The 23,584-nt window shown below is 40.5% G+C and overlaps 1 protein-coding gene across 3 annotated transcripts in view; it reads left to right on the top strand.

Moving 5' to 3' along the window:
- Nucleotides 1-4,112: 4,112 nt before the first annotated feature.
- Nucleotides 4,113-23,584, top strand: part of LOC124059120 (cGMP-inhibited 3',5'-cyclic phosphodiesterase A-like) — a 49,107-nt gene continuing 29,635 nt past the window's right edge. The window contains exons 1-2 of one of the 3 annotated variants that reach the window (XM_046388899.1): nt 16,094-16,415; nt 17,261-17,351. Coding sequence is in view for 2 of the 3 variants with exons in the window: in XM_046388898.1 (XP_046244854.1) it covers nt 4,467-5,393 (927 nt within the window). In the remaining variant the exon portion in view is untranslated. Of the gene's footprint in view, nt 5,394-16,093; nt 16,416-17,260; nt 17,352-23,584 lie in introns of those variants that run through there. The other 2 variants (XM_046388898.1, XM_046388897.1) reach the window with 2 other exon arrangements.

Here is a 23,584-nt window from a genome sequence, read left to right as displayed (position 1 = left end):
AATGTCAGAAGAGAGAAGAAGAGAAATCACTCTTTATTATAAACAGCCTCTGTAACATTCCTCCCTGCGTTCTCCTGTGTGGTGTGGAGGGGATTTTTAGCTCCTTAAAACCTAACACTGCATTCTGCCGTCTATGCACAGTCAAGTTTTTAGAGCCCAGAGCTATAAGTCAACCATGACAAAGCTAATTAGTCAACCCTAACAAAACTAAAAAAAAAACTGTTGTGAGTCACAATATAATTTGGAAACTTGCAGTGTTTAGAAAATTCTGGCTGTTTTATAGATCTTACGAGTTCACTGTGTTAAGAAATGGAAGTCACTTGTCCAGAAAATATTGAAAAAATAAAAGAAAAAAGAAAACACTGTTCTCTTTTGGGAGATTCTTACTTTTGAACAAAGCAAAGATTAAAAGGTGAAAACGAGCATAGCTAAACTGAATTTGGCACTTCATCACTTCCATAACTTACCATGTCACGCAGTGTTGATGCTGAGATCACATTAAATTCTCTTGCTATTGCTGTATTATAATAAAGCATTAAATGGTGCAGTTACAAAGGAAATTAACACCTGACTGAAAATCAAACCTTTCAAGGCTCTCTCCCGTTCAAGGTTTCAAGTCTTTTGCACACAAAATGTTTGGCTGTGTACCTGTGACCACACCCTACAGTGATGTCACTACATGCGCTGACACACCTGTAGTACAATTCCACAACGCTGCAGCAAGGTGAGACACTGATCCACTGAAGTCTGTCCCACGTCTTTAGCTTCCGTAATGAGACGTATTTCTGAGTGAAACTGATTTAAATAAAATCCTGGATCCATGTGTTCGTTTGCTCGAAAGTTGGTGCGGTTTAGCAAATACAGCACAAGAAGGAGGTGTGGAGGTGTGGTCGCCTCCACCCGCACCGCTGTCACCCGCTCTGGCTGTTTGATCACAAAGAAAGTTTTTGTGGAAATCCAAGCACCCACACCTGCTATGCTATTATGTTGCTTTCCTACTGATGGTCAACTGGAGGGGGGTCAGCTACTCATCACAAATCACATTTGATTGGACACATTTATGGATGATAACTTTATGTAAACACCAGATTCACCTGAGAAAAGAAAAGAGAATCTGATATGAAAATATCTTATTTACCAAGTAACTCATGATACACGAACAATTACTACATGAGACACGATGAGGACAAATGGTGTTTTTGATTCCAGTGTGTCTTGAAAGGTCTTTGCAATTTGATACCAGTTTAGTGACATTTTATCATTTAATAATAAATTATTATTTGTTTAGAATCAAACATTATAGACAAGAGTTTTATTTCTGTTCTTGTTTCTCTGTTTAGTGAGAACTGTCATTAGGATTGTGGCGTGACAACACTATGTCTTGTTAAATATAGACACTACAGCTTACAGGAACATTCTGTGAAGAAATCCTGCCATCCACTCTGACAGGTCAGAACATAAACAAGAATATTTACATTTACATAAGATAACAGTATAAATATATACTGTCAGGATGTGAAAGAGTGGTGACGTAAGCAACCACAAACAGATGAAAGACAAGAATTGAACACACACTCACAGTCTCACACACACACACACACACACACACACACACACACACACAGATCCGTTCTCTTCAAGCACTTCACAGTGATGGATGACACTGTTACAACACTTCCTCAGTCTTACGGGAGGAGAGCATCTGGACAACATCAAATAATGTTATTATCGTGGATAACTTTGCCAAAATGCGATCTACAGTGTGTTATTGTCAATGTGCAGCAATGTCCCCCGCTGGAGCTAACCCAGAGTGTGTCCTCTTCTTTATTACATGTGCTTCTCACCCTGTCTGGCAGTTCAGGACTGTGACTGTAAAGTCATTTGGAAAGTTGTGAACCAGCATTAATAATAAAAGACAGCTAAAACTTTACTAGTTGCCCTTTTTTGCTCTTTTTGTTTTTGCTCTCTCAACTGCCCTGACGTCCAAACCAGCATTTTGCTTTAGCTCAAACAAGAACGAACAATGCTTACTCTCCGAGTGATGGGATGACTAAAACATGAGATTTATGCCCTCACTGCACTCGGCTGATTGTACTGACCCATGTTGTGTAACACCACTGTAATAAAACACTGTTCCTATGTTACATCATATCTCAAACTACTAATGGGGGAAAGGAGAGACCTCATAAAATTTTGATGCACTTATATTTAAAAAACAAAACAAAATGCTTTCTTAGGAATTCAAACATAATTCAGCATTCATCAAGTCAAGCCAGGTTCATTTACAGCTGACACACTTTATCCTTAGAACCTCAATTTAACAAAGAAGGACTCCCCCCCAAACTTTTAATAGGAAAAGAACATTGAAAAAAGTGGAAAAGGGAAGCACAGACATGTTCAGAAAAGACCATAAGTGCAGTATGGATGATCAGGGTGGCAACATTATAGACACACTGTAAACAAGACTTGACAAGAATATTAATCCAGGAGGACGCCAAGCAACTTCAGGTGTCTCCAAACAGACCTGAGACACCCAGAGAGAGAGGACAGTTTCTGAAAGCCCACAAGAGGCAAATCTCAGTCACGCCAAGAAAGACAAGACTCGAGGGTGACTCTCCTGGTGGACAAAGATCCAGATGCAAAACATCTGGAATGAGGCACCAAGAGCTGAGGGAGAGAGTGAGGGGTCTCAGGAAAAGAGAGGACAAGGAAGAGAAGCGAGGGAGTCAGAGCGAGATGGCACCTGGCTGTGTTTGTGGGACAACAAACAGAGCGTTAGGAAGATGCAGTGCTTATGAGAAGGCTTGTGGTATCATCTTCAGCAGGACAACACAGACTGTACTGGACCTAACAGATTCACTGAGACTGAGACTGACCTGCCTGAAGAATAATGCTGGCAAGTGCAAGGCCCGAAGTAATCAAATCATAAGTATAAGTGGAAGCCTGACATGGACAGGGACACAGTGAAGGGAAGCTGTAAGCTGTCGTGCAGTTCAGTTTTCCAGTTTTGGTAGTTGTTGATTAATTTTTTTAATCATTAATTTATTTGATTTTTCTGTACTTCTGTACAGAGATACGGTGATAAAACTAATTTTTAATATAGACACCATATAGTCTACATTACATACAACAAGCATCAGAAGATATATTATACTCACAGGAATCATATGTGTTTACAGAACAGTTGTGGTTGTTTAGTTGGCTAAAAAAAATTTTAAGATTCCAATCACGGCTCTGCGGAAACCACCTTTTTAGCATTATCTTCAAAATGAATGAAATTCCAGCTCCGGTGCTTTAGACCATTTGAAGACTCTTCATGCTTGCAGGCCTGACAGCAAAACACAATGCTTTTCCTTTTGCAGTGCATTTTGAATGAAAACACTAGAGAAAAAGATGCCAGACTTGAAATAGCTTTATATGATTGCAGCACATCCTTTTAAATCCTCTCATAAAATGTAGGGCAAACAGGTGAAGGCCTCTAACTTGTCCTCGGCCAGTCTGCCACACAGGAGGCAGAGGATGATGTGATTTAGGATTTTAATCCAGGAATAAATCACGGGTAGCAAGATGATTATTGCTAGAGCTAAATTCTGCTCTTTGTTGTTTGTAGGATTGTGCTTTTCATTTTCATGCTATCTGTTTTTTTTTTTGTTGTTGTTGTTGTTGTGCATCCTTGAAATTGCCCACTGGATGCATATGAAAGCTTTCTATGTCGTAAAGTGTCTTTGACATGTGAGTTATGAGCGGGCTTAGACTGAAAAATGCTACAGTTTAAAGTTACGTGAAACCAGCATCATATATCTTTTTGGTCTAATGTCATATTTATACAGTGGAGCACCTCGAAAATGTATTACAAGATCACTGTAGTTAATTCATATAATGGGCTGCTCCATCTTCCACAACAAGCCAGAAAATGTTCCTGTAAACATGGCATCCATCCTCTGCGAACTGAGTCACATCCAAGGCGCACTGGAGCCGGCAGACTGAACAGAAACACGGGGGAAACCGCTGAAAAGTGAGGGAGGAATCACCGGAGCAGCTCAAAAAGGGGATAGTGTCTAGTGGGAGGAGAGAGAGAGAGGGAGAGAGGGAGAGAGGGAGAGAGACTGTGTGGAGGATTGGAGGCAGTGGCCTAGATGTGTGAAACGCCAGGGGTTGTTTTTTTGGTTCACTGGTTGACTACCAGGGGGCAACTCAGTAGTGGACCAAATATTATGGGGATGTTCTCAACCACAAAACTGAAACAAAAGTTGTGAAACTCTAAGTTTGTCAGTTTTTAAATTACATGTACACCTAATGAACTTTTGTTTTGGAGGCAAGCGTCACTGGCCAATATTTTGGTGTGAGCTGCGCGCAGGGAACATGTTATGATTATAGGTGGAACATGTAGACTGAGACATTGACAAAGAGGCTACAACTATTATTTTCCCGGACGGTCAGCGCAGCATTCCGCTTGACTGATAGCGATGGCCTTGGAGGCAGACAGCGACAGAGGTTCATCAAGAGGCGCTCATGAAAAATATCCCCGGGCGGCGTTGGAGCGCAACGGCTACGTGAAGACATGTGTCACCCCGTTGTACCAGGACGCAGGGAGTCAGTCGTGGCTGAGTCTCGCCGTGACATGGACTTGCCGAAGAGTGTCGTCTGCGGTCTGCGTTGCCTCAGTCTCCGTTATTCTCGCTCTGCTGCTCAGATTGGTCGACTGGGATGCAGGCTGCAGCAGCAGCAGCAGCAGCAGCAACGGAAATAGCAACGACTCCTACGGCTCTCGTCTTCATTTCGCGGCGGGCTGTGTTGTGGAGCTGCTTCTCACAACGTGTTACTGCGTCTCTCCCGTTTTTACACTCGTATGTGCCTTCTTCTGGATCGGGTTGTATCTGATTCGCTGCGGGGTACTCATCCGTACCGCGTTCTTTTTGTTAGCAGTGTGCCACTTGGGCGAAGCTGCGGCGCAGTCCCTCCTGAGTGGAGCAGAGGAGCAGCTGCTGTCCCTCTCCGCAACCCTGGTAGTCCTCGGCTGTCTGGGCAGCGGGGCTCTGCTGGTCGTCCGGCTGCGTCAGGGAGTGTCCATCCTTGTCTTCATTAGCGTCATCAGGGCCGTCTCGCTCGTCTCTCTGATCAGAGTCCGGGCCAGCTGGAGACCCTACCTGGCCTACCTGTTGGGGCTGCTGGGGGTTTTGCTTGCGAGGTATGCTGACCGGCTCCTGCCGGCCTCAGGGACCAGCGGGACGGGGTGCTGTGGCTCTGTGACCGGGGCGAAGGAGGAGGACATCCCTGTCTTCAAAAGGAGACGGAGGTCCAGCTCCATAGCGGCCTCGGAAATGATGGCTCATAGTCAGAGCAACAGCAAGTCCCACCGCAGGACTTCGCTGCCGTGCATTCCGCGGGACCAGGTAAGACATGTTCAACTTTGGACGCCTGAATCAGAGCATACGGAATCTTTTGTTGCTACATTGCTTAAGACTGTTCAACCAACAAACCTATAACGCGTTTTGGTATCTTTTCTCTTTCGCGAATGCCATGGGTGACAGCTTTACGCATGTCTCATTTATGGCAACAGACCAACCGGGGCAACATAGAAATAAGACGCTTTTTTTTATTACGATACGAACAATTTGTTTGCTCCATAGGCTTTTACTTAGCTTACACTTTCCGAGAGCCATTACTAGTGTGGTTGTGAATTATCACTGACACGGTGTTTTGAATTGCAACATCCTCTACATACCGCGCAAACGCCGCTGTTTATCTTCGCTGTTAATTTGGTCATCATCGTTGTGCTGTGCGCGCTGTTGATAAGCAAACGGGATAGTGCACCTGGCATGCCAAGTTACCGTACGTGTGTATGTATGTGTGTCTTTGTGTCTGTCTGCGTGCGCGCGCGTGCTTAGGTGTGAGGTCACGTCTAAATATTTTGAGAACCTCTGTTTGTCGTGGGTGCTGGCCAATAGTGTGGTGCACGTGTTCCCAGATGACGGAGCCGAATTTGATACAACCGTGTCCTCACAAGAACCCCGTCTTCAACTGTGTGTTTGTTGCGAGAATATCAGTGGGATAGTTGTGGATGTTTCTCCAGTCTTATTCTGAGGCGTTAGTTTAGGTGTTGTTTAATTAATTGATTCTGGAATTTTTGTTGTTTGTTTCTTTTTTTTGTTTAACTCAGTATAGAGAATGGCTGAATGGATGTGTAGTGATATCAGTGTAAGGAGATGTTTGATAATTAGCTGGATGTGACCAAAAATTCATTAATGAGGTCAGTGAGCTAACTTTGCGCTTGAAGCACATCCCTCTTTGTTCATCCACATTCCAAACTATCTCTGATTTCAGCTTCTGTAGATATTGTTTTTTTGTTTTTTTTTTTTCCACTGAAGAACTTTAGTTTTGGCACGTGAAACTGTTTGGGATTATTTTCTGTGTATCAGCGTGTCAGCATCTCAGTTGTTCTGGTTCGACTGTGCGGGTGCAGAGAGATGTGCACCTTACAGAGCAATCTTGAATGAACTTCTTCTGACTGTGACTGGCTCCTGGGTGGAGAGAATTGTGCATTTATGCAGCAACCGCCCCATAAGAAAAATGATGCATTTTAAAACTGACACAACTGATACATATCATGTTCGGTTACATCTGTGGTGTGAAGTCCTCTGTTAAGTATTTTGTTTTGTGTTTTTTCCACATATCCTATGTTATGTTGATTTACACCAGTTACAATATTCTACACCTGCTTTATCTGTTTATATATTGGGGTTCTTTGTCTGGTCAGTCTACAAGGCTTAGTTTAACCTCAACTAAAGCTCAGTATACTTTTTAGTTTCATGCCATGACTTGCCAGAAAGTTGAGCGCTCACTGAAGTGACGTGAGACCTAATTTAAAGCACTTTTGAGACGTTGCATGCCCTGCAGGAGTAGACATCCAAATCAAATTTTTAATTTGTGCTTTGTATCATATTTATAACCACTGAAATGAACAGTATGACATATAGGTCTGTTAACATTACCAATTTATTCAGTAGCATGAATGGCTGAGGCTTTGTCCGCACTGTTTTTGTGCATGCATGTCACTCACCAGCTCACGCACCCACTTCTGCATGTCATGAAACCATATCAGGTCATTTTTTGATATGTTGTTATTTACGGCTGGGGTGCTGACCTCTCTCTGGAACAAGTGACACATCCACTGATCGTTCATACCAGCACTGAAGGTTATTCTCCTGCAGTCTTTGCCCCTGACTGTTCTCATTCCCTCTGGTGACAAATTGAGATAAACTGAGATTTAGGGGGAATAAAAGATGAGCTTTGGAGATAGAGATGGTGATCCACACCCATGCACGTTCAGTGGGGATTCACAGTGATCACCCCGAGTGGGTTAGCTTGTATCATACTCACTCATGTATGGCTTAGCTAAAGAAGTAGTTTAATCCAGACTGATTACATTGATCTTTTTCCTGTGTTGGCAACTTTTCCCTGATCTCATTTGGAGATTTTGAGGCTAGAGAGGGAATGAAAATGTGACAGAGAAAGAGAAGCTTATCATCAGTAATGAAGTGGCTCATCGGTTCTCTGCTTTTGATTTGTGGTGTAATTGTAGTTTACAGGGTAAATGCTCAGAGGGGGATACACCTCGCACCGATGATGGGTGGCTCTGTTTGCCCATTGTTGGAAGTGGATGCCGTGTGTCGCTGCGTAGTTTAAAGCTGCTTTTTTAAAGCCTTCACATTTTCCTGACTATTTTCAGATCAGATTCATTACATCTAGAATTTGTACTGCTAATTCTCTCAAAATGTGGTTTTCTCTTAAATAATCAAAATATACACTAAAATTAAAAACAATAAATAATGAGACCCTTTCTTACAGTAGCTACATGACTCTTCAATTAGTCACTCTAGTGCCGATACTGTAGGCAAATGACAAGTGCAATAAATTTAAGCCTAAATGTTAGTGTGTCCATTGTAAGTGGAGTTTACCTGGGAGTGTCCTGCTCGGCATGTGAGGGTGATGGTGAATCACCAATGTCCCTATCACAGCACATCACACAGACTTTTCAGAGTGCCTTGACCTAGAATCACACAAGTTGTCCCATCAACCTTATTAAATTCTCTCATATTGAAGCTGGAGTTGATCCCACATCAGATGTCTGACTCTCGATGCTTAGCTGTTCATTGCTAATTGGTATCCAAGAAACGCTGAGTTGGTGGACTATCTGTACTATTAGAACAGCTCCATTACCCGTTCCACCCTGTCACGTCTGGAACAGGACAGATGACAAATTGAACTTTGAAACTTAAGAAAAAACCTCTCAGAATTGACCAGATGCTGAGGGCAGCGTGTCCTTCTGTGGCCCGTACTCACTTTGTAATCTGTAGGACCAGTGAGAGGAATATGGAGATTGATGAAGGGTACAGAAAGAAAGGGATAAACACAAACAAACAGATTGCACTTTTCAAAATTGTACAGTTTTCTGGATTTTGATTCACTGGACTTGTAGTTCTAAAATTAAAAGAGTTAACTGAAGTCTTTCATCAGTATATTACGTAACTAGAATTGGGACAGAATCAATCCATTATAGGTATTGAATTTGGAATCATGTTACTGAATCAGGTACGATCCAGTTCCCTGGCACTAACAACAGTGGTGCTAGTAGCCGAGGATGCTAACGATAACAACCAACAAATAGTTATAGGAATATTCTGCGACCCTGGCTAGGCTGCTGTCTGAAATCATTTCCTATTTGTTTCCTAGTGAACCGGATCTATTTTCCATCATTTATTTTAGGATGTCCAAATTTTATGTATAAAGTGCATTCAGTACGAGTGAAGTGAGTCTGTATTACCTTTGTTAAATACACTAATGCTGCAAAATAACAATTCATTAGTGTCAGAAATGCACTGCTCTCTTTAGAGTAGGGGGTGGGTGATCTGACAATTTTAGATTGTGACTGATTTCGAAAGCGTACGCGATTTAGTTTTCAGGCAAACAGTAGAGATGGAGGCATTAATGTTCTCTCCTGTTTCTGAGCTTCACATAACCTCATTGACTATATTCATGCATGCCAATCAAGTGATGCAGCCAAACAGATAGTTGTGCTGATTGGACAAATTGCTTCACATGACTCTTCCTTGTGTGATTTAAATAATACAACATGAGGTATGGCTAGTGGCATGGTGCAAGAGGAGATTGTGCCAAAAAATTGACTAGCTTCAGTGTAATATTGTTTATTAATGGTGCAAATGGAGAAATTCATAGACTGTTTCAAGCCTGGCTACAGTCCACAGGGCATTTCCAAACCGAGAAAAAAAGATGGCAATTTAGATTGTGATTGTGCTTAAATATTGATGTTATTTTTTGGCCAGATTGTTCGACCCTACTTTGGAATAATCTACTGAGTGTTTATTATGAATCGAATAGTGAATGACTGAATACAGAAGGATCATGACCCTGAAGAATGAGACAGTAAGAAAAAAGCTGCCATAATTCTTCAGTATTTTGAGCCACATCAGTTACTCCCGCTTTCTTTATTGTATGTCGGTGAAGGTTCTCAGTAATCCAGGTCATGGTCTGTGTAGTAAATTCTTAGGGCATCTGGACTTGTTAGGGTTCTTGAAGGCGTTTCGCCTCTCATCCAAGAAGCTTCTTCAGGAATTCAGTGCCCACAGAGGTTAAATTCTGCACTCCCCACCAAAATTTAGAACTGAATACTAGACTTTCTTTATTGTACTCTCTCCTTCCTTCTCTCCTAAAGTCTCTGTCTGACACAAACACGCATGGTTTGTAGGTACAGTTTATCCATACTGTAGATAATGAAGCTCTCCAGAGTGCAGTTGTACCTGAGAGAAATGGGAGTTTTCATCAAACGTTGGTTGTGCAGTATTTATGAAGCAGGCTGGTGCAGCCTGCCAAGCCAGAGGCAAGATAGGCACTCTGCAAAAAAGCATCAGCTCAGCTCCATGGCTTTATTTCTGTTTTGTTTATTGTTTTTTTTACCCCCTTTTACAGTGAATAGGATTTGTTTTTGTGTTGTACTACTGAACAAATTAGCTTCCATTAAGGTAGTTAGCGGTTTCTACGCTATCAACATGATGCAGTGTTGAGCCTTAATATTTGGCGATCTTTCTGCACGCGCTCTAACCCGAGGTCTTGTGTTTTGACAGGAGTTGTTTGTGTTTTAGCCAGGGTCTCAGTGGAATGGGGATTTCGGAGGGAAAGGCCTGTGCTAGTGGCCTTTAAGTCACATGCAATTGAAAAGAGCTCAGTCTACAAGATAACAACAGCTATAAATAGAGTGTCTAAAAAAAGCATCAATATTTCCAAGTGTTTTGTTTTTTTGTGTGTGTGGTATCATGCAGTTTTCTTTCCCTCTCCTGTACAGTCACGAGAGCTCGTTACAGGCACGCTTGCGTTCAGTCACTTGTTTCATCATTCAGAGCACAGCTACATTATAAGCACTACATTGTAAACATGTCAAAGTACAAAAAGGGTGAGGCAAATATTTTCTGGTAATTTTGAAGTCTTTAGAGGAAGTCTTTGAAGGCTATAATGTGTTGCATAACATAGTCATCATCCCATCATCATATACTATCTGGCCATTGGCTGAGTGGAGGGAGGGGGAGGGGGCAACTTTTAAGCAGAGATGTGCTCAGAGATCTATTTGAGGGAAGGCCCACATTCTCTCATTGACGCAAATGCATTTCCAGGGAGACACACAACTTGTTCCGGTTGTCGGAGCGTTCTAACCTTGTGTGGCATCGAGGCTTATATCGAAATAATGGAGTGTTGTTCCTTTAATTGCCAGTGAATTCATAACACAGAAAGGTTTTGACAACATTTTTCACCAGACAGGATGTTGATATTTGGCGATTCTGCAGAACACTTAATGGAAACAGAGTGATTCCTCATAAACATTAGTTGGGTCATAGACATCAGTTTTGAACATAGTTTGTGTGACAGTTAAATTAGGGGACCAATGAGCACAAACATTTTATATAAGGTCACTTTTATGTATTTTAATTAGGCAATTTAACAAATGCAATTACATTCATGTCTGGTTTTTCTCCTGTAGATTTTATCAATAAATATTTTAGAGGGAAGATGCTTGAAATGTCCCAAAAACTAAGAATGATTTGTCTGTGCTCTGTCTGTGTTGTAGGCCCCTGCATGACAAGTGCTTGAATTTAACTTGTCTGCAGAAAGGAACTCTTAAGAAACCGAGCACAAGTGGACCTTAAAGGTATTTTTGTGTCTCAGTAGAATTTACAGAGCACTTACATTATGTATCTAACATTCCTACTCGCCCTGATACATCAACAGCGATATTTACCATGATTGCACTGTCACTGCCTTAATCTCCCTTTCTGAGATGCATCATAAAAAGATTACATCTGTGGATTATTTTTTTTAAGGGTGTGTGTCAAAAAAAGGGACACATGCTTCTGTTTGTGTGTGACAAACAGAATGAGAAAAAGAGAATTCAGCTACAGCAACCAAATTAATTTTTTTTATAAATCTCATAGCCCTTTGATTGACTGTTTGATTGTCCCCTAAATTATTGTTAGGTGTAGCTGATGGATGGATTTATTATTCCTCTACTGAGGACTTGGAACTTATAACAGTCTCTCACTCAGTATGAAAGAGAAAAGGATGAAAGTTTCATTCAAAATACATGTAAATCAATTATAGATAAAACTCCTGGTATTAATTTCTCAGTTAAAAAAAAAAAAAAGCCAGATGAATGCGAATTCAATCAGGGGAGAGGCTCCAGTGCATAGTCGGATAAAATATTAACTCTCCTACTCTTCGGGACTCTTGATTGTGCATTGCTTGGAGAAGAGAGTGACAAAAACGTGACATAGATAACGTGAGTTTTCGAAGAGTTGTCCTGAGCAGAGAAAGACGTGCAGTGAAGTGATGTGCAGAAATTAGGCAAGGTTAAAATAAATAAATAAAAAAACAATGATTAGAACGTGAGAACTTAGTAGCTGGGTCTGTACTGTCAGAGGGGCAGCTGTAGCTTTCTTCAATGGACCATTTCATTCACAAAAAAAAAAAGAAACCTGAAATAAACAGAAAAGGTAGACGGACGCTGAAGTTAGTGGAACAGAGCTGGCTAAGGGAGAAAGGTGACTGAAAGAAAAGAACACACTGGCATTAGCAGAGGCAGCATCCAGCCCCAAGCAGCCGCAAAGTAGCCAAATGTGTGTGTGTCTGTGATCAAGTGTGTGTGTGTGTGTGAGAGAGTGGGGGCAGTCGAGGGGTTGCTTGAGGGGACCTAATGTAGGAGCCATTGCGTGAGAGAGGAACAGGGTGGGAGTGAGGGGAGGGGGAAGAGTGAGAGTGTTGAAAGATTTGGTGGGGAGGGTGAGGAAAAGGGGGGGAGTGAGAGGAGGTTTGCTGCCAAGCACAGCAGAAGTGTTGATGGTAAAAAGACATCTATCTGGTCCCTGTGTTCAACCTCTGTGCTGCTGTCCCAAACACACCATCGCTCTGAGCTCTCACATGGGCTCGCAGACACACTGCTGAGGCAAGTCTGTGTCGATCGCATATGGTTCGCGCGGCAGATATCGCGTGTGTGTGGGGTGTGTTTGTCTCCACATAATGTGAATATGGCTCTATGCCATATGCTTCCACAGAGAGAGGAGAGGGGAGGGGGAAGAGAGCAAGAGCAGAAGATGTGTGTGTGTGTGTGCGCGTGTGCATGTGTGTGTGTGTGTGTGTGTTTGTAAGAGAAAGTGGCCTCCACAGCTTGCTTCTGAAAGGCAGCAGCTAATAATTTTAACCTAGTCTGGCCACTACTGTATACATGCGCTCACACATTCACATACACACACACACACACATGCAGTGGCTTCCCTGCTGGCTGTCCAAATGAGGTTTGGTGGCCTTGGACAAGGATTGCCTTGTTACTCGATTCAATGGTGTGTTTTAGCTCCAAAATATGCTTGGTGAGAGGTGAGGGGGGGTTGGCCTGGGCCGACGGCAGCATCGACAAGCAGAATCTAGACCTGTCCATACGTTTGTGTGTATGTCTGTCTGCTTTTCTCTCGGGTTGTAGCAAACACTCTCATTTAGCGGACAGTCAGCAGGTGGGTTATAAACAGTTCTGCTCAGCCTGTTTTGTTGAGTGCTTTGGTTTTATTTGTCAGTTTGAGCTTTTAAGAAAATAACATAACATAATAAGGGATTCACAGTTTTTACATTTTAAATCTGTATTTATACGGGGATGGCTGGCATTTACTCCTCTGTGTGTTGTTTCACAGCTGTGCCCTTGGTTTTCAGACTTAGTTAACACCTACTGACCTACAATACCTGGGAGCTGCCCAGTAGCGCTACAGGGCTGCAGTGTGGCTGAAAGAGCTACCTAGATTAAAGCATGTTGCTGTTTTTATTTTTTAGTTTTCATAATCACCAGCAAATCTCATAAAAAGATGAAAACCAGCAAAGAATTCATACCAGCCATACAGAGGCCTGAGTGCCAGCACCATTCAAAAACTTTTAAAAACACATAAAAGAGCCATACACTTGCACTGTGTGACTGTTTTTCTGTAGTATTATTATTATTATTATCCATTTTAAAATGAATATGTTATCCATATGGAAGTTATTTTTGGAAGACAGTGGAGGTCTTTGTTGTGGAAGACATTATTTCAGGCTGTGGCTACACAGACGTTTAGCAGGATAAATTCATTGTTTGTTTTTGGTATTTTCGTGAGATGTTTTTGAAAACAATAAAACCCTTTCCTTTAGTAGACCCTGTACTTGATGTGTATTCTGCACTGTTAATGATGTATGTATAGCTAATTGCATAAAGACACATGTAGACACAAACTGTACACACACACACACACCCAGTTAGCCTGGACTGAATCTCCCACATGTGCCGTGTCCTTGTAAAGCAAGTTCTCTATTCAGACTGAGTTGAAGTGTCATTGTGGGTTAGATCACAGACCCAGTCAAGCAACGTACCTCCTTGTTGTTCTCTCTCTCTCTCTCTCTCACACACACACTCACAATATATATTTTACTGTGTGTACATGACACACGAATTAAATTTTTTGTGGTGGGTACAAATCACTGCTGGTTGCATCACAGTGTTTATGTTTGCTGTGCACTATATTTGTGTGTTGCTGAACACATGCTTATATGCAGGTGTGTGTGTTTGCTTGCACATGTGTGTGTTTGTATGTGTGTGCGTGCTTCCTAGCGGTTTATGCTCGGTCAACATTCTGCCAACAGTATGTTTGTCTTGGACGCCTCCAGCCTGCCTGTAGATTACCCAATCAGATAATCAAAGGTATAATTGCATCACATGCATCTGGGAGTGTTTTTCCCTTCCATTATCCCTCATAATGCACGCACATACACACACACACACACACACACACAAACATGCTGCAGACACACATTGATGACGTACAGACAGCAGCTAATTGAGGCTGTCTGTGTTGAAAGACAATAAGTCCACTCACGGTCTCATCTGAACATAAAAACACAGAAGCTGCATCTTTATATGCTTCACTCTGTTTTGACAGGGGAGTGAGAGGCTGAGAGAGAGGCACACCTGCCTCTTTGAAACTGGGTCTGAAGTTGTAATAATGATGGGGAAGTGGACCGTGAAATGATGGAAAAGATTGTACAAATGTTACTTTGCTTTTGATTTTTAATATAACTAGCAAGGGGTATTGCCATCTGAAATGGGTCCCATTCTCTAAAATCTTTTACTTGGTTTTTACATTTTCAACATTTGGTGCTTTACATAAAGACGTAAATTACTGCAGTTGGACTCATGCTCATCTTATGACATGCATCATTAATTACAGATTTAATGCCATTTCATCATATAATGTAATTAGCTAAGTGGTGTGATAAAAGTTACATAATTCTCATTCACATCTCATATAGGGAACAAAGTGCCGAGCTGAATGAAAACGGGAGACCCCCACCCCCACCCCCACCCCGCTGCATATGTTCCCGGTTGAGAAGAATATTCACCTGAACCTGGTTTCTTCTTCTTTAATCCAAATTGTGTACATTGAGGTGCAGATCTTGCGTGACATTGCCACAACGCTGCTATGCAGCTTGTTTTAAAAGCTTGACATCTCAAAGTCAGTGCGATGCTAAGCAGATGACATCAGAAGTCCCTACGGTCTAAATTGGGATCTACCTGATGTCATGTCCCATAATGAAAAGGAAGTGATTTTTTTTAAGGGAATATGCAAATTAAAACAATGGTAAAACATTTATGACAAGTCATCTTAAATTCAGAATTTGCACAGCCCGTGTCTGTAAACGAGTAGTATTTCCCCAGGACATTGTGTGTCAGGAGGAATGTACACACCTGAACATGTCCAGTCATTTTTGGACTGTAGGCAAAACACATTCAGAAGATGTCTCTAAATATATTTTTATTATTGTCTCCTTTACAAACTTTGATTTGACTTACATGGAGGCTGCTTACCTAAGCATTTTTGAGCATCTCTTCAATCAGAGAAATTCCAGCCAAACAAATTTTTATCTATATTTGAGAATGAATTTGCTTTGAGTCTTGAAGAGTTTTCAAATGGTGCATGAAATACTGTATATGCATGTGGTGCGTGTGGTGGTACATAGTCTTGGGAAGGGCTTTCGTGACTTAAAAAACTGTGAAGACATGAAAATGACTGGACTGCATTTTTATTTTTTAGGGTCATATTTTCCCTTGAGACATTTTGCCTCAGGCGCATATATACGCATATATGGTCAAAAAATCAATTTCTTTTTCTCTCTTTGTATCTCTTTCATTCTCAGCATTTCTCAGCCCCCCCTTTCTCTCCCTTCTCTCTCTTAGTGTCTCTCCCTCTCACTTTTTTGTCTGCCTGTCCCTCTCTGTTTTCTCTCCTGCTCACCCCATTTCCTCTCTGTCCAACTTTCACAGGACAAATGCCAAAGGCAGTATTTTTGTGTCCTCAGCTGCCATCACTCACTGTGTTACGTAAGACACTGCTGGTGTGTGTGTGTGTGTGTGTGTGTGTGTGTCTTTATGGATGAGACATTCTGAGCATCAGCAATGTCAGACAGATATTTTTTGTGCAGCAAACATGAAATAAAACTTAATTTAAAGGCATTTTGTCCCTTTTATTACAATTATTCATAGTATTACTTCTATTTGGCAGATAATCGTGTTTTAACTTCTGGAAATACAGTTCCCATAATGCTTTAGGGAACATAAACAGGAAGTGTTGCTATGTGGGCTATACTGTGGACTAGAGTTTTTTAAAATCCAAATTTGCTTAGATTTTGCCAAAGTGACACCATTAATATATATAAAAGTAGCCAATAACAGCACCTCTTTGTATTGTCATGATGGATGTACAGACAAATATCACTGCAGCACTTTGATACTGAAGAAACATTAAAAACATCCCGACTCAGGCACGCTCTGGAATTATAAGGTATGGTATTTTTTGTGATTTCTAAACATTTGTTTGCGATGGACATTGAACATGTGAACATCCTCAGAAAGTGTAAGTCAGACTGAATCTAAAATGTGTGTATTATGTCTGTGTGTTCAGATATGACTGAGTTTTGGCTCTGAGAATGAGTTCAATCTTTGATGCAAATTGTGGCGATTGAATGCTAAGGGTTTTAAAGAACCTTAATTGCCTCCATCAGCTGTGTATATTGATGAGTGGGATGAACAATAATTAACTTCCTGTTGTTTTTAGAACAGCGCATGCACCTGTCTCCACTCTGCTTTTAGAGTTATTGTTTGTCACCATGTAGACAGATTGTGCATGGAAAGTAACTAATTAACTCAAGCTAAATCAAGTTATCAGATGGAGCAGATGGCCTTTGATATTATAACAACAAACTAGTTTTCATCTTCTGTTCAGCTGTGAAGTGGTTTGAGTACCATATTGGGCCTATTTGCTTTATTACTTTGCATTCATTTCAGTGTAACAATTTCATTTTTGTACATATTTACAGCACAATCCATTTACTGAAATGACTTTGCTTGTAAATTTCGATGATATAAAAATATACTGTAGACATCACATCACATTAGCTGCATCATAAAAGCACTTCTTTTAAAAATGCACCCCCTAAAAGTGAAAATCTCAAAAATCAGCACAGCACAGACTGTATTTGTAATTTGCCCAGCACATTGTGCTCTATCATGACTTTTCTTTCAGGGTATGTTTAACCAGGTATGGAGCAGAGAGTTTATTTCAGGTCAAGTTTCAGCATTTAGAAATAATTGGATTCATTCTATAAATGGCACCCTGTTTTCTCTAAGCTGTGGCAAAGCATCACGAAGTGAGCGCTTGGTTCTCATCTGAAGAGCAGACGAAGGAGTTGGCCTTGGGCTGTGATGTGTATACAGGAAGGTACACACACACACACACACTCTCCCTGTCTCAGTCGTTCACTCTCTCTGAAAAACACACACACACACACACACACACCCACGTATGTGTGGCCGGTTTGGTTCCTTTAGGCCTGATGCAGCTTGGGCTAATGTCAACGTGTTCACTTCTTTCATTCAGCTTATTTTCTTCCACCATCTTTCTCTCACTTTCTCTCCCTATATCCTCCTCACACTTCTTTTTCTTTCTCTACCTCTCTGTTCAGTCTCATTCAACAAGGGATTCAATGAGCAAGTCCTTATTGGATAAAACTGCTCTGAGTGTCTTTGGTTTAGCCTGAAGACAAGGCTACTCAGAAGAGTTGCTTTCAATCTATGTTATTGTTCTCATTCAGGTTTCCTTCTTGGTGTCTCTCATTGTTGTTGGTCTCTCTCACCAGTGTTTACCACAGACTATAAAAAACATGGACGTAGTCTCCATGACGTTGCGCCTCAGTCCATTTAACTTCTGGCTAATACAAAAATGGGTGGAGAGGTGGAGCGCAGACTTCTTGTATGGTCTGTTAGGACAACTAACCACACAACTAACCTTATTATTTGTCAGATATTTACATGAAAAATTCTGCCACCACAAACATGTCTGACTTCAATTAGCTGACAGCTAGTGGCTCGCTGTCACTCAAAGGAGCCTTGTTCTTTATTATGCTTAACTTTAAGGCTTAATATAACTTAACCAAGTGAGTTATACAAAAACTCACCCACCTTACAGTTTTCATGAACACAGAAATTGTCTTGGACTCTATACTAGCCTATGCATCACTGGATGAGACAGGGGCTGCCTAATGACTTACAGAGATAATTATATTTTCATGTTATTTAGTGGGTATTTACAGGCCTCTGCTAGGTGGTCTGGGTTAATATTTCCCAGGAGAAATTTCTCGGATAAACAGCAATAAAATGGTTGTTTCCTGTAGGCTTTGCAAATGGCAATAGGCCTAGAATCTAAAAATAATAAGGTAATATAATAATATAATAGTCCACCCACACAGGTCTTTTGACTTATTTTGCATGACTGGACTCCTTCTCAGGACAGTGTGTTGTACAGACTGCGGTTGATTTACCACATCCTCACTCAGTGTACACAGATTAGTTAGGTTTGGTGTGGCTGTTTGCGACAATTTACACTTTTATCATTACTTGTTCATTGAGTGTGGTGATGTCATGTAATTCCAAGCAGTGCTGCATCCTCTTTCAATCTGACTAGAAATCAAATTAGCCAGAGTAATTGAAAACACTTCTGTGGATCTTCAGGGCCTTTAAGCAACCCAAGTAATTTACCAAACGATTCCTATTTGCCTGTTATTTTTTTAAACCCAAGGATTTTCTGTTTAAATACCTCATATGCATGCATTCTAATGCTGGCTGTGTGTCTTGTGATTCTGGCCTTTTTATTTTAGTTTTCACCATAAAGTCAGAGGGAAAGGGCAAATTAGCTTGCAGTGGGAGGCTTCCGTTGGATAATGGGTCTAAAGATTCAAAGATTCAAAGAGGTTTATTGTCATATACATAGTATCAACACAGGGTCGACTGAACAATGAAATACTTGTGACAAGGCAGGCAAACCACTCCAAGTAGACATAAATAAATAAATAAAACCTTAAATAGATAAGTAAAATAGAAAAAAGGAAAACATTACGTACATTATGGAAACAGCATGCACAATATCACACCAGATGTGCAATATCAGTGTGTAAAGTAGGTGAGGGAGATGATGGGAGCTATAGTGGGTCTGGTGACACCACTGCTTTGGATATTTCTGGCCGTTTACTGTTGCATTTCAGATACAAACTAGACAGGCTGAACATTTTCAGTCTTCTGATTGTGTCAGAATGTTTTGTAACCTCAGTGTCCATGAAACACCCATCAAAATGTTCATTTTACTCAAAGCTGAAATGTTTGTACCACAAATTTGAAATATGGCCAAAAGTGTTGCTTCAGTGGAGAAGTCTGTTATCAGTTACCTTCCTTAAAAAGGATCATCTGGAAGATTTTGGAGGGGGGACATGAAAAAACCAAACTTGAAGTGCAGACAAAAAATGTAAGCCATTATGCGTGCAGCTCCAAATGGAAGACCAGTGTCTGGATGCTCATGTTGCTCCCATGAGATTCAGCCTGAAACGCTAACGCCCGGCAACGTCAGTGTCAATCAGCAAGAGCAGAAAGCTGACAGAGAGAAGTGGGTTGTGGGAGCTGTGACGCACTCCCCTCTCACAGTAATGGGAGTAGAGAATGACAAGCTGGCGTCAGTAGTCTAACATGGGTACAACAACGTGAGGGAAAAACACTCCACTTAGCCCTTGCAGGGAGGAAGGGAAGAAGAAGACCAGGATGAAATAGTGTGTGCGTTTGTTTCAGATGAGTTTTTTGCGTGTGTGAGGCCCTGTTTGTGTGCGATGTGGCTTACTCAGTGAAGTAAAAATAAGTACCTGGTGCAAAAAATTTGAATGCACACTGTTATTGTTCGGAATGCTATAAATAATGGTGTAAAATTAAATTTGTATGTTTGTCATTATTAGTAGTAGTACTCTCATAATTATAATATTACTCTTCAACATTGTGTTAATGTATTATCATTCATTCATTCATTCATTCATTCACTCATTTGTTTGCAATACGTCATATTATTTGAACAGATTTTAGTTGTTTTGGTGTTACTCTTCCCTATTAATTTTTATTAGTAATGCAAATTTCTGTTCAACAGCAAAAGATATTTTTTATTTGCGCAAAGTTGCCGCAGTTGCCGACTACACACAATGAGAAAGTCTCATGCAAGCTCTAGCTGGCACATCTCTAAGTTCTCATTGCTCGTATTGTCGTATTGCACAACCCTTTACCTTGTGAGGCAGGTGGATCTCCAGGGAGAATCCATTTTTCCAGGTTTCAAGTTATGTAGTTATGACCAAACTGTGTTTCAGACCATTCAGAATCATACGAGGAACTAATGGTAGCTATGAACATGACATCAGTGAGAAAAGCAAAAGACCAAAGAATGACAATGAAGGCTTTTCTCAATGGAACAGGTGTTTTTGCTGTTTGGCTAGAGTTTGAAGATCTCCTACTGTGTTATATGGTTCGTTGATCTGGTTGGTTGCCTGTGATAGTCTGTGACAGACAAATACTTCATCCAATCACCTGCTAAGTTGATGACTTTAAAATATACAGTATGTTTTATTGGAGAATATTTTTGTCTCCTCTGATTTTTGGTTGATCTCATTTACACAGCCGGGTATCAAACCAGCTGATCCTTCGTATACCTGTTTGTGTTGGAACAGCATTCAGCAGAAAATTTTGCTTATTTTGTCAAATGAAGAAAACAGTATGACCTAGTATTTAATGCTGTGTTCCCTGATTGGTTCTTGCAACTCTAAGGTTTCATATAGATAGATTCCTTTAGCTCCTGCACTGGGTATACATGGTTTTATATGACACGGTATTGTGTCATTTAACTATATGATTCAAGATGATTCAAGTTCTAAAAGCCATCTTTTATAATCTAAATGTAATTTTAATGGTAAAATTCTTGAATGGAAAATCCCCTAAACATTAATAAATAACTTAAAATAAATAAATAAAACTTGTTTAATTACAAGTAAAATAAATTAACATGAATGATATAATAAACAAAAGAGTAAAATCGACTTGAAGGTTTTATTTGAATCACCTTTTTTGGTTTTCAGTAGGGCTGCTTTGCTGGTGGGGGAGCAGGGAGGCAGGCCTGCTGAGACTGAAGCTGCATCTGTTTGGCCTGGCACCAGGCAGGGGCAGGGGCAACTAATTTAGTGTGAGAGGCTTGCTAATAATTTGATTGCGCTGATCAAATGTTGGCTGATTGTGGAATTGAACTTTGAATTTTCTATGAATATATTAGGTAACTTAACTAATGTCAGGGGAGCAAAAGTAACCTACTGAATTAAACAAACAGGTTAATTTCTACTGCTCATGGACTATACACATCTGACATACTCTCCCATCTTTGTTTTCTTTACCATTTCATGTAAATAGAGGGCAGGGGGTATATATATACATTTTATTAGTGCAAAATGTAAATAAAATATTCTATTAATGACGACTAGTTTATAATATAATTTTGAAAGAAAATCTACATAATGCCTATAATGCCTTTGAGCATGAGATCTTTTTATTTTTTCTGCTGTGGATCACTTGCTGATGTCTCTTTTCTAAGAACGTACATACTCTGATTTCATGAGACAACCCACACAAGTAACTCGGTCCACGTGTCCTCGGGTCCTTTTTATTGCCCGTGTGGTTTCATTGATTTAGGGTATTGAACTTTTGTGCAAGCTGTCTAATTACTCAGGAAGCAATTATATTAAGCATTTAACACATCAACAGATACAAGACATCAAGGTATCAACGGGACACGTGAGCACATTTGTAAAACCACTATTTGGCGAACTGTTCATGCGTCACACATGAGTAGGGAATTACAAATATGATGAGTATAGATCTAAATTTCCTGACAAGAGGCGTACATGCATTTACTTGACAGTACATGCAAAGGCTTAGTCATGCAAGTCTGCCGTGAGACACACACACAGACGCACACATGCTAACCTGAGGCAACGTTGGTGGCTGCCATCAGCACGGTCCATTCACAGGGGACAAAAAAAGGGTTGAGATACAAATAAAATGATGAAAATTATTATGCATTTCTAATATTTCATCTATATATTGTCCGCCAACATTAACTCATTTTTAGAAAGGCTTTTGAAAGTTGTCTTTGCCCCATTTCTCCAGCCCAGTGGTTCACAGTGTTTTTGTCTAAGACTCCCCACCCCATTTCTCCAGATAATGCCTTACTTTCTTTTTTGATACTGATAAGTCATCAGCAGTTTCACATTTCTCGGCCATGTTGTTTATTCATTAAATAATGCGCCGACTGTTAGAAAAACGAGGACAAGCGAAACTCAATGAAAGAGCAGGTCAGAGGTTGAGAGGACACAGAGGTGCGGGTAGAGAGAGAGAGGACAAAAAAATAGATAACCTATTTTGAAAATAGTTTTATGATTAAGATTTTTTTAAATAAATAAGTTGTCCAGTAAATCTGCTTTTATTATATTCAAAGCTACACTAAACAAGTCTTTTCTCTGTTCTGGGAATGCTGTGAATTTAGGAGATGTGCATCTGTCATTAATGATATATGACAAAACAATTTTTTAAATAATACATTATTTTTAACTTGACTGTTTTTTCCTATCATCCAGTTGTGTCTTCCCAACTGAATGTGTTTTGCCTCGCCACCGTCGTCACGTGTTTTCTCGTGGAGGAATGTTGGGTCTCTCCATATGAAAAACTATATTGAAGAGCATGGTCTAGACCTGCTCTATTTTGAAAGTGTCATGAGAAAAGCTGTGTTGTGATTTGACACTGTCTCAGGGATAGCACTATAAATAAATTGAACTGAACTGAATTTGTGGTATATGAGTCATAAGCAGGCCCATCTGACCATCTGAGTGTTGCATCTAGTGAGCTAATACACAAGTGACAGGTGGAGAGAGGTATTGAGGTAGGGATGTAAAGTCTTGGTTAGGATTGTTGTGAGACTTGGTATTTCTATGCTTCATTTCCAGCATCGATGTTTACATGAAATGTGTTGAGCAATAAATGTCAGTTTTAATTTGCAGTCTACACTTGTAGAAATGACATTATAATTATTCCACGCCTAAAAACTTGCAGTTATTTTTTTATGGTGAAATGTTGTGAGTAGAAAGGCTTTATTAAACTCAAAAAGCAAAATGCCTTTCTTTCACACAATAACACATCTGAGGGATAGCAATGTTTTCTGTTACTCTTTGGTCCAGAGTGAAATATTTCAGCTGCTATTGGGTGGATAACCATAAAATTTTCTGCAAGCAAAGCCAAATGTCTCAAAATCTATTGAATGGATTGCTGTGAAATTTGGTACAGACATTCATGTCTTCTGATTTTCAATCTTTTGTATCTTTTTTTCTATCTTCTTTATGTGGTGCAATCATCAGGCCGCAGTATCGCTTCCTCTGTTGCACTGTATGTTCAGTGTTAATTTGCACATGCTAACATGCTAACACTAAACTAATATAGTGGCAACTGCATACCTGCTGAACATCAGCCCGTGAGCGTTAGCATTTAGCTCAAAGTACCGCTGTGCCTGTGAGTAATGCCTCACATAGCTGCTAAAATGGCTGATGACTCTTC

The sequence above is a fragment of the Scatophagus argus genome, chromosome 5, assembly GCF_020382885.2.
Source record: "Scatophagus argus isolate fScaArg1 chromosome 5, fScaArg1.pri, whole genome shotgun sequence".
In the NCBI taxonomy this organism is placed as follows: domain Eukaryota; kingdom Metazoa; phylum Chordata; class Actinopteri; family Scatophagidae; genus Scatophagus; species Scatophagus argus.
This window is presented reverse-complemented; position numbering and strand designations above follow the sequence as displayed.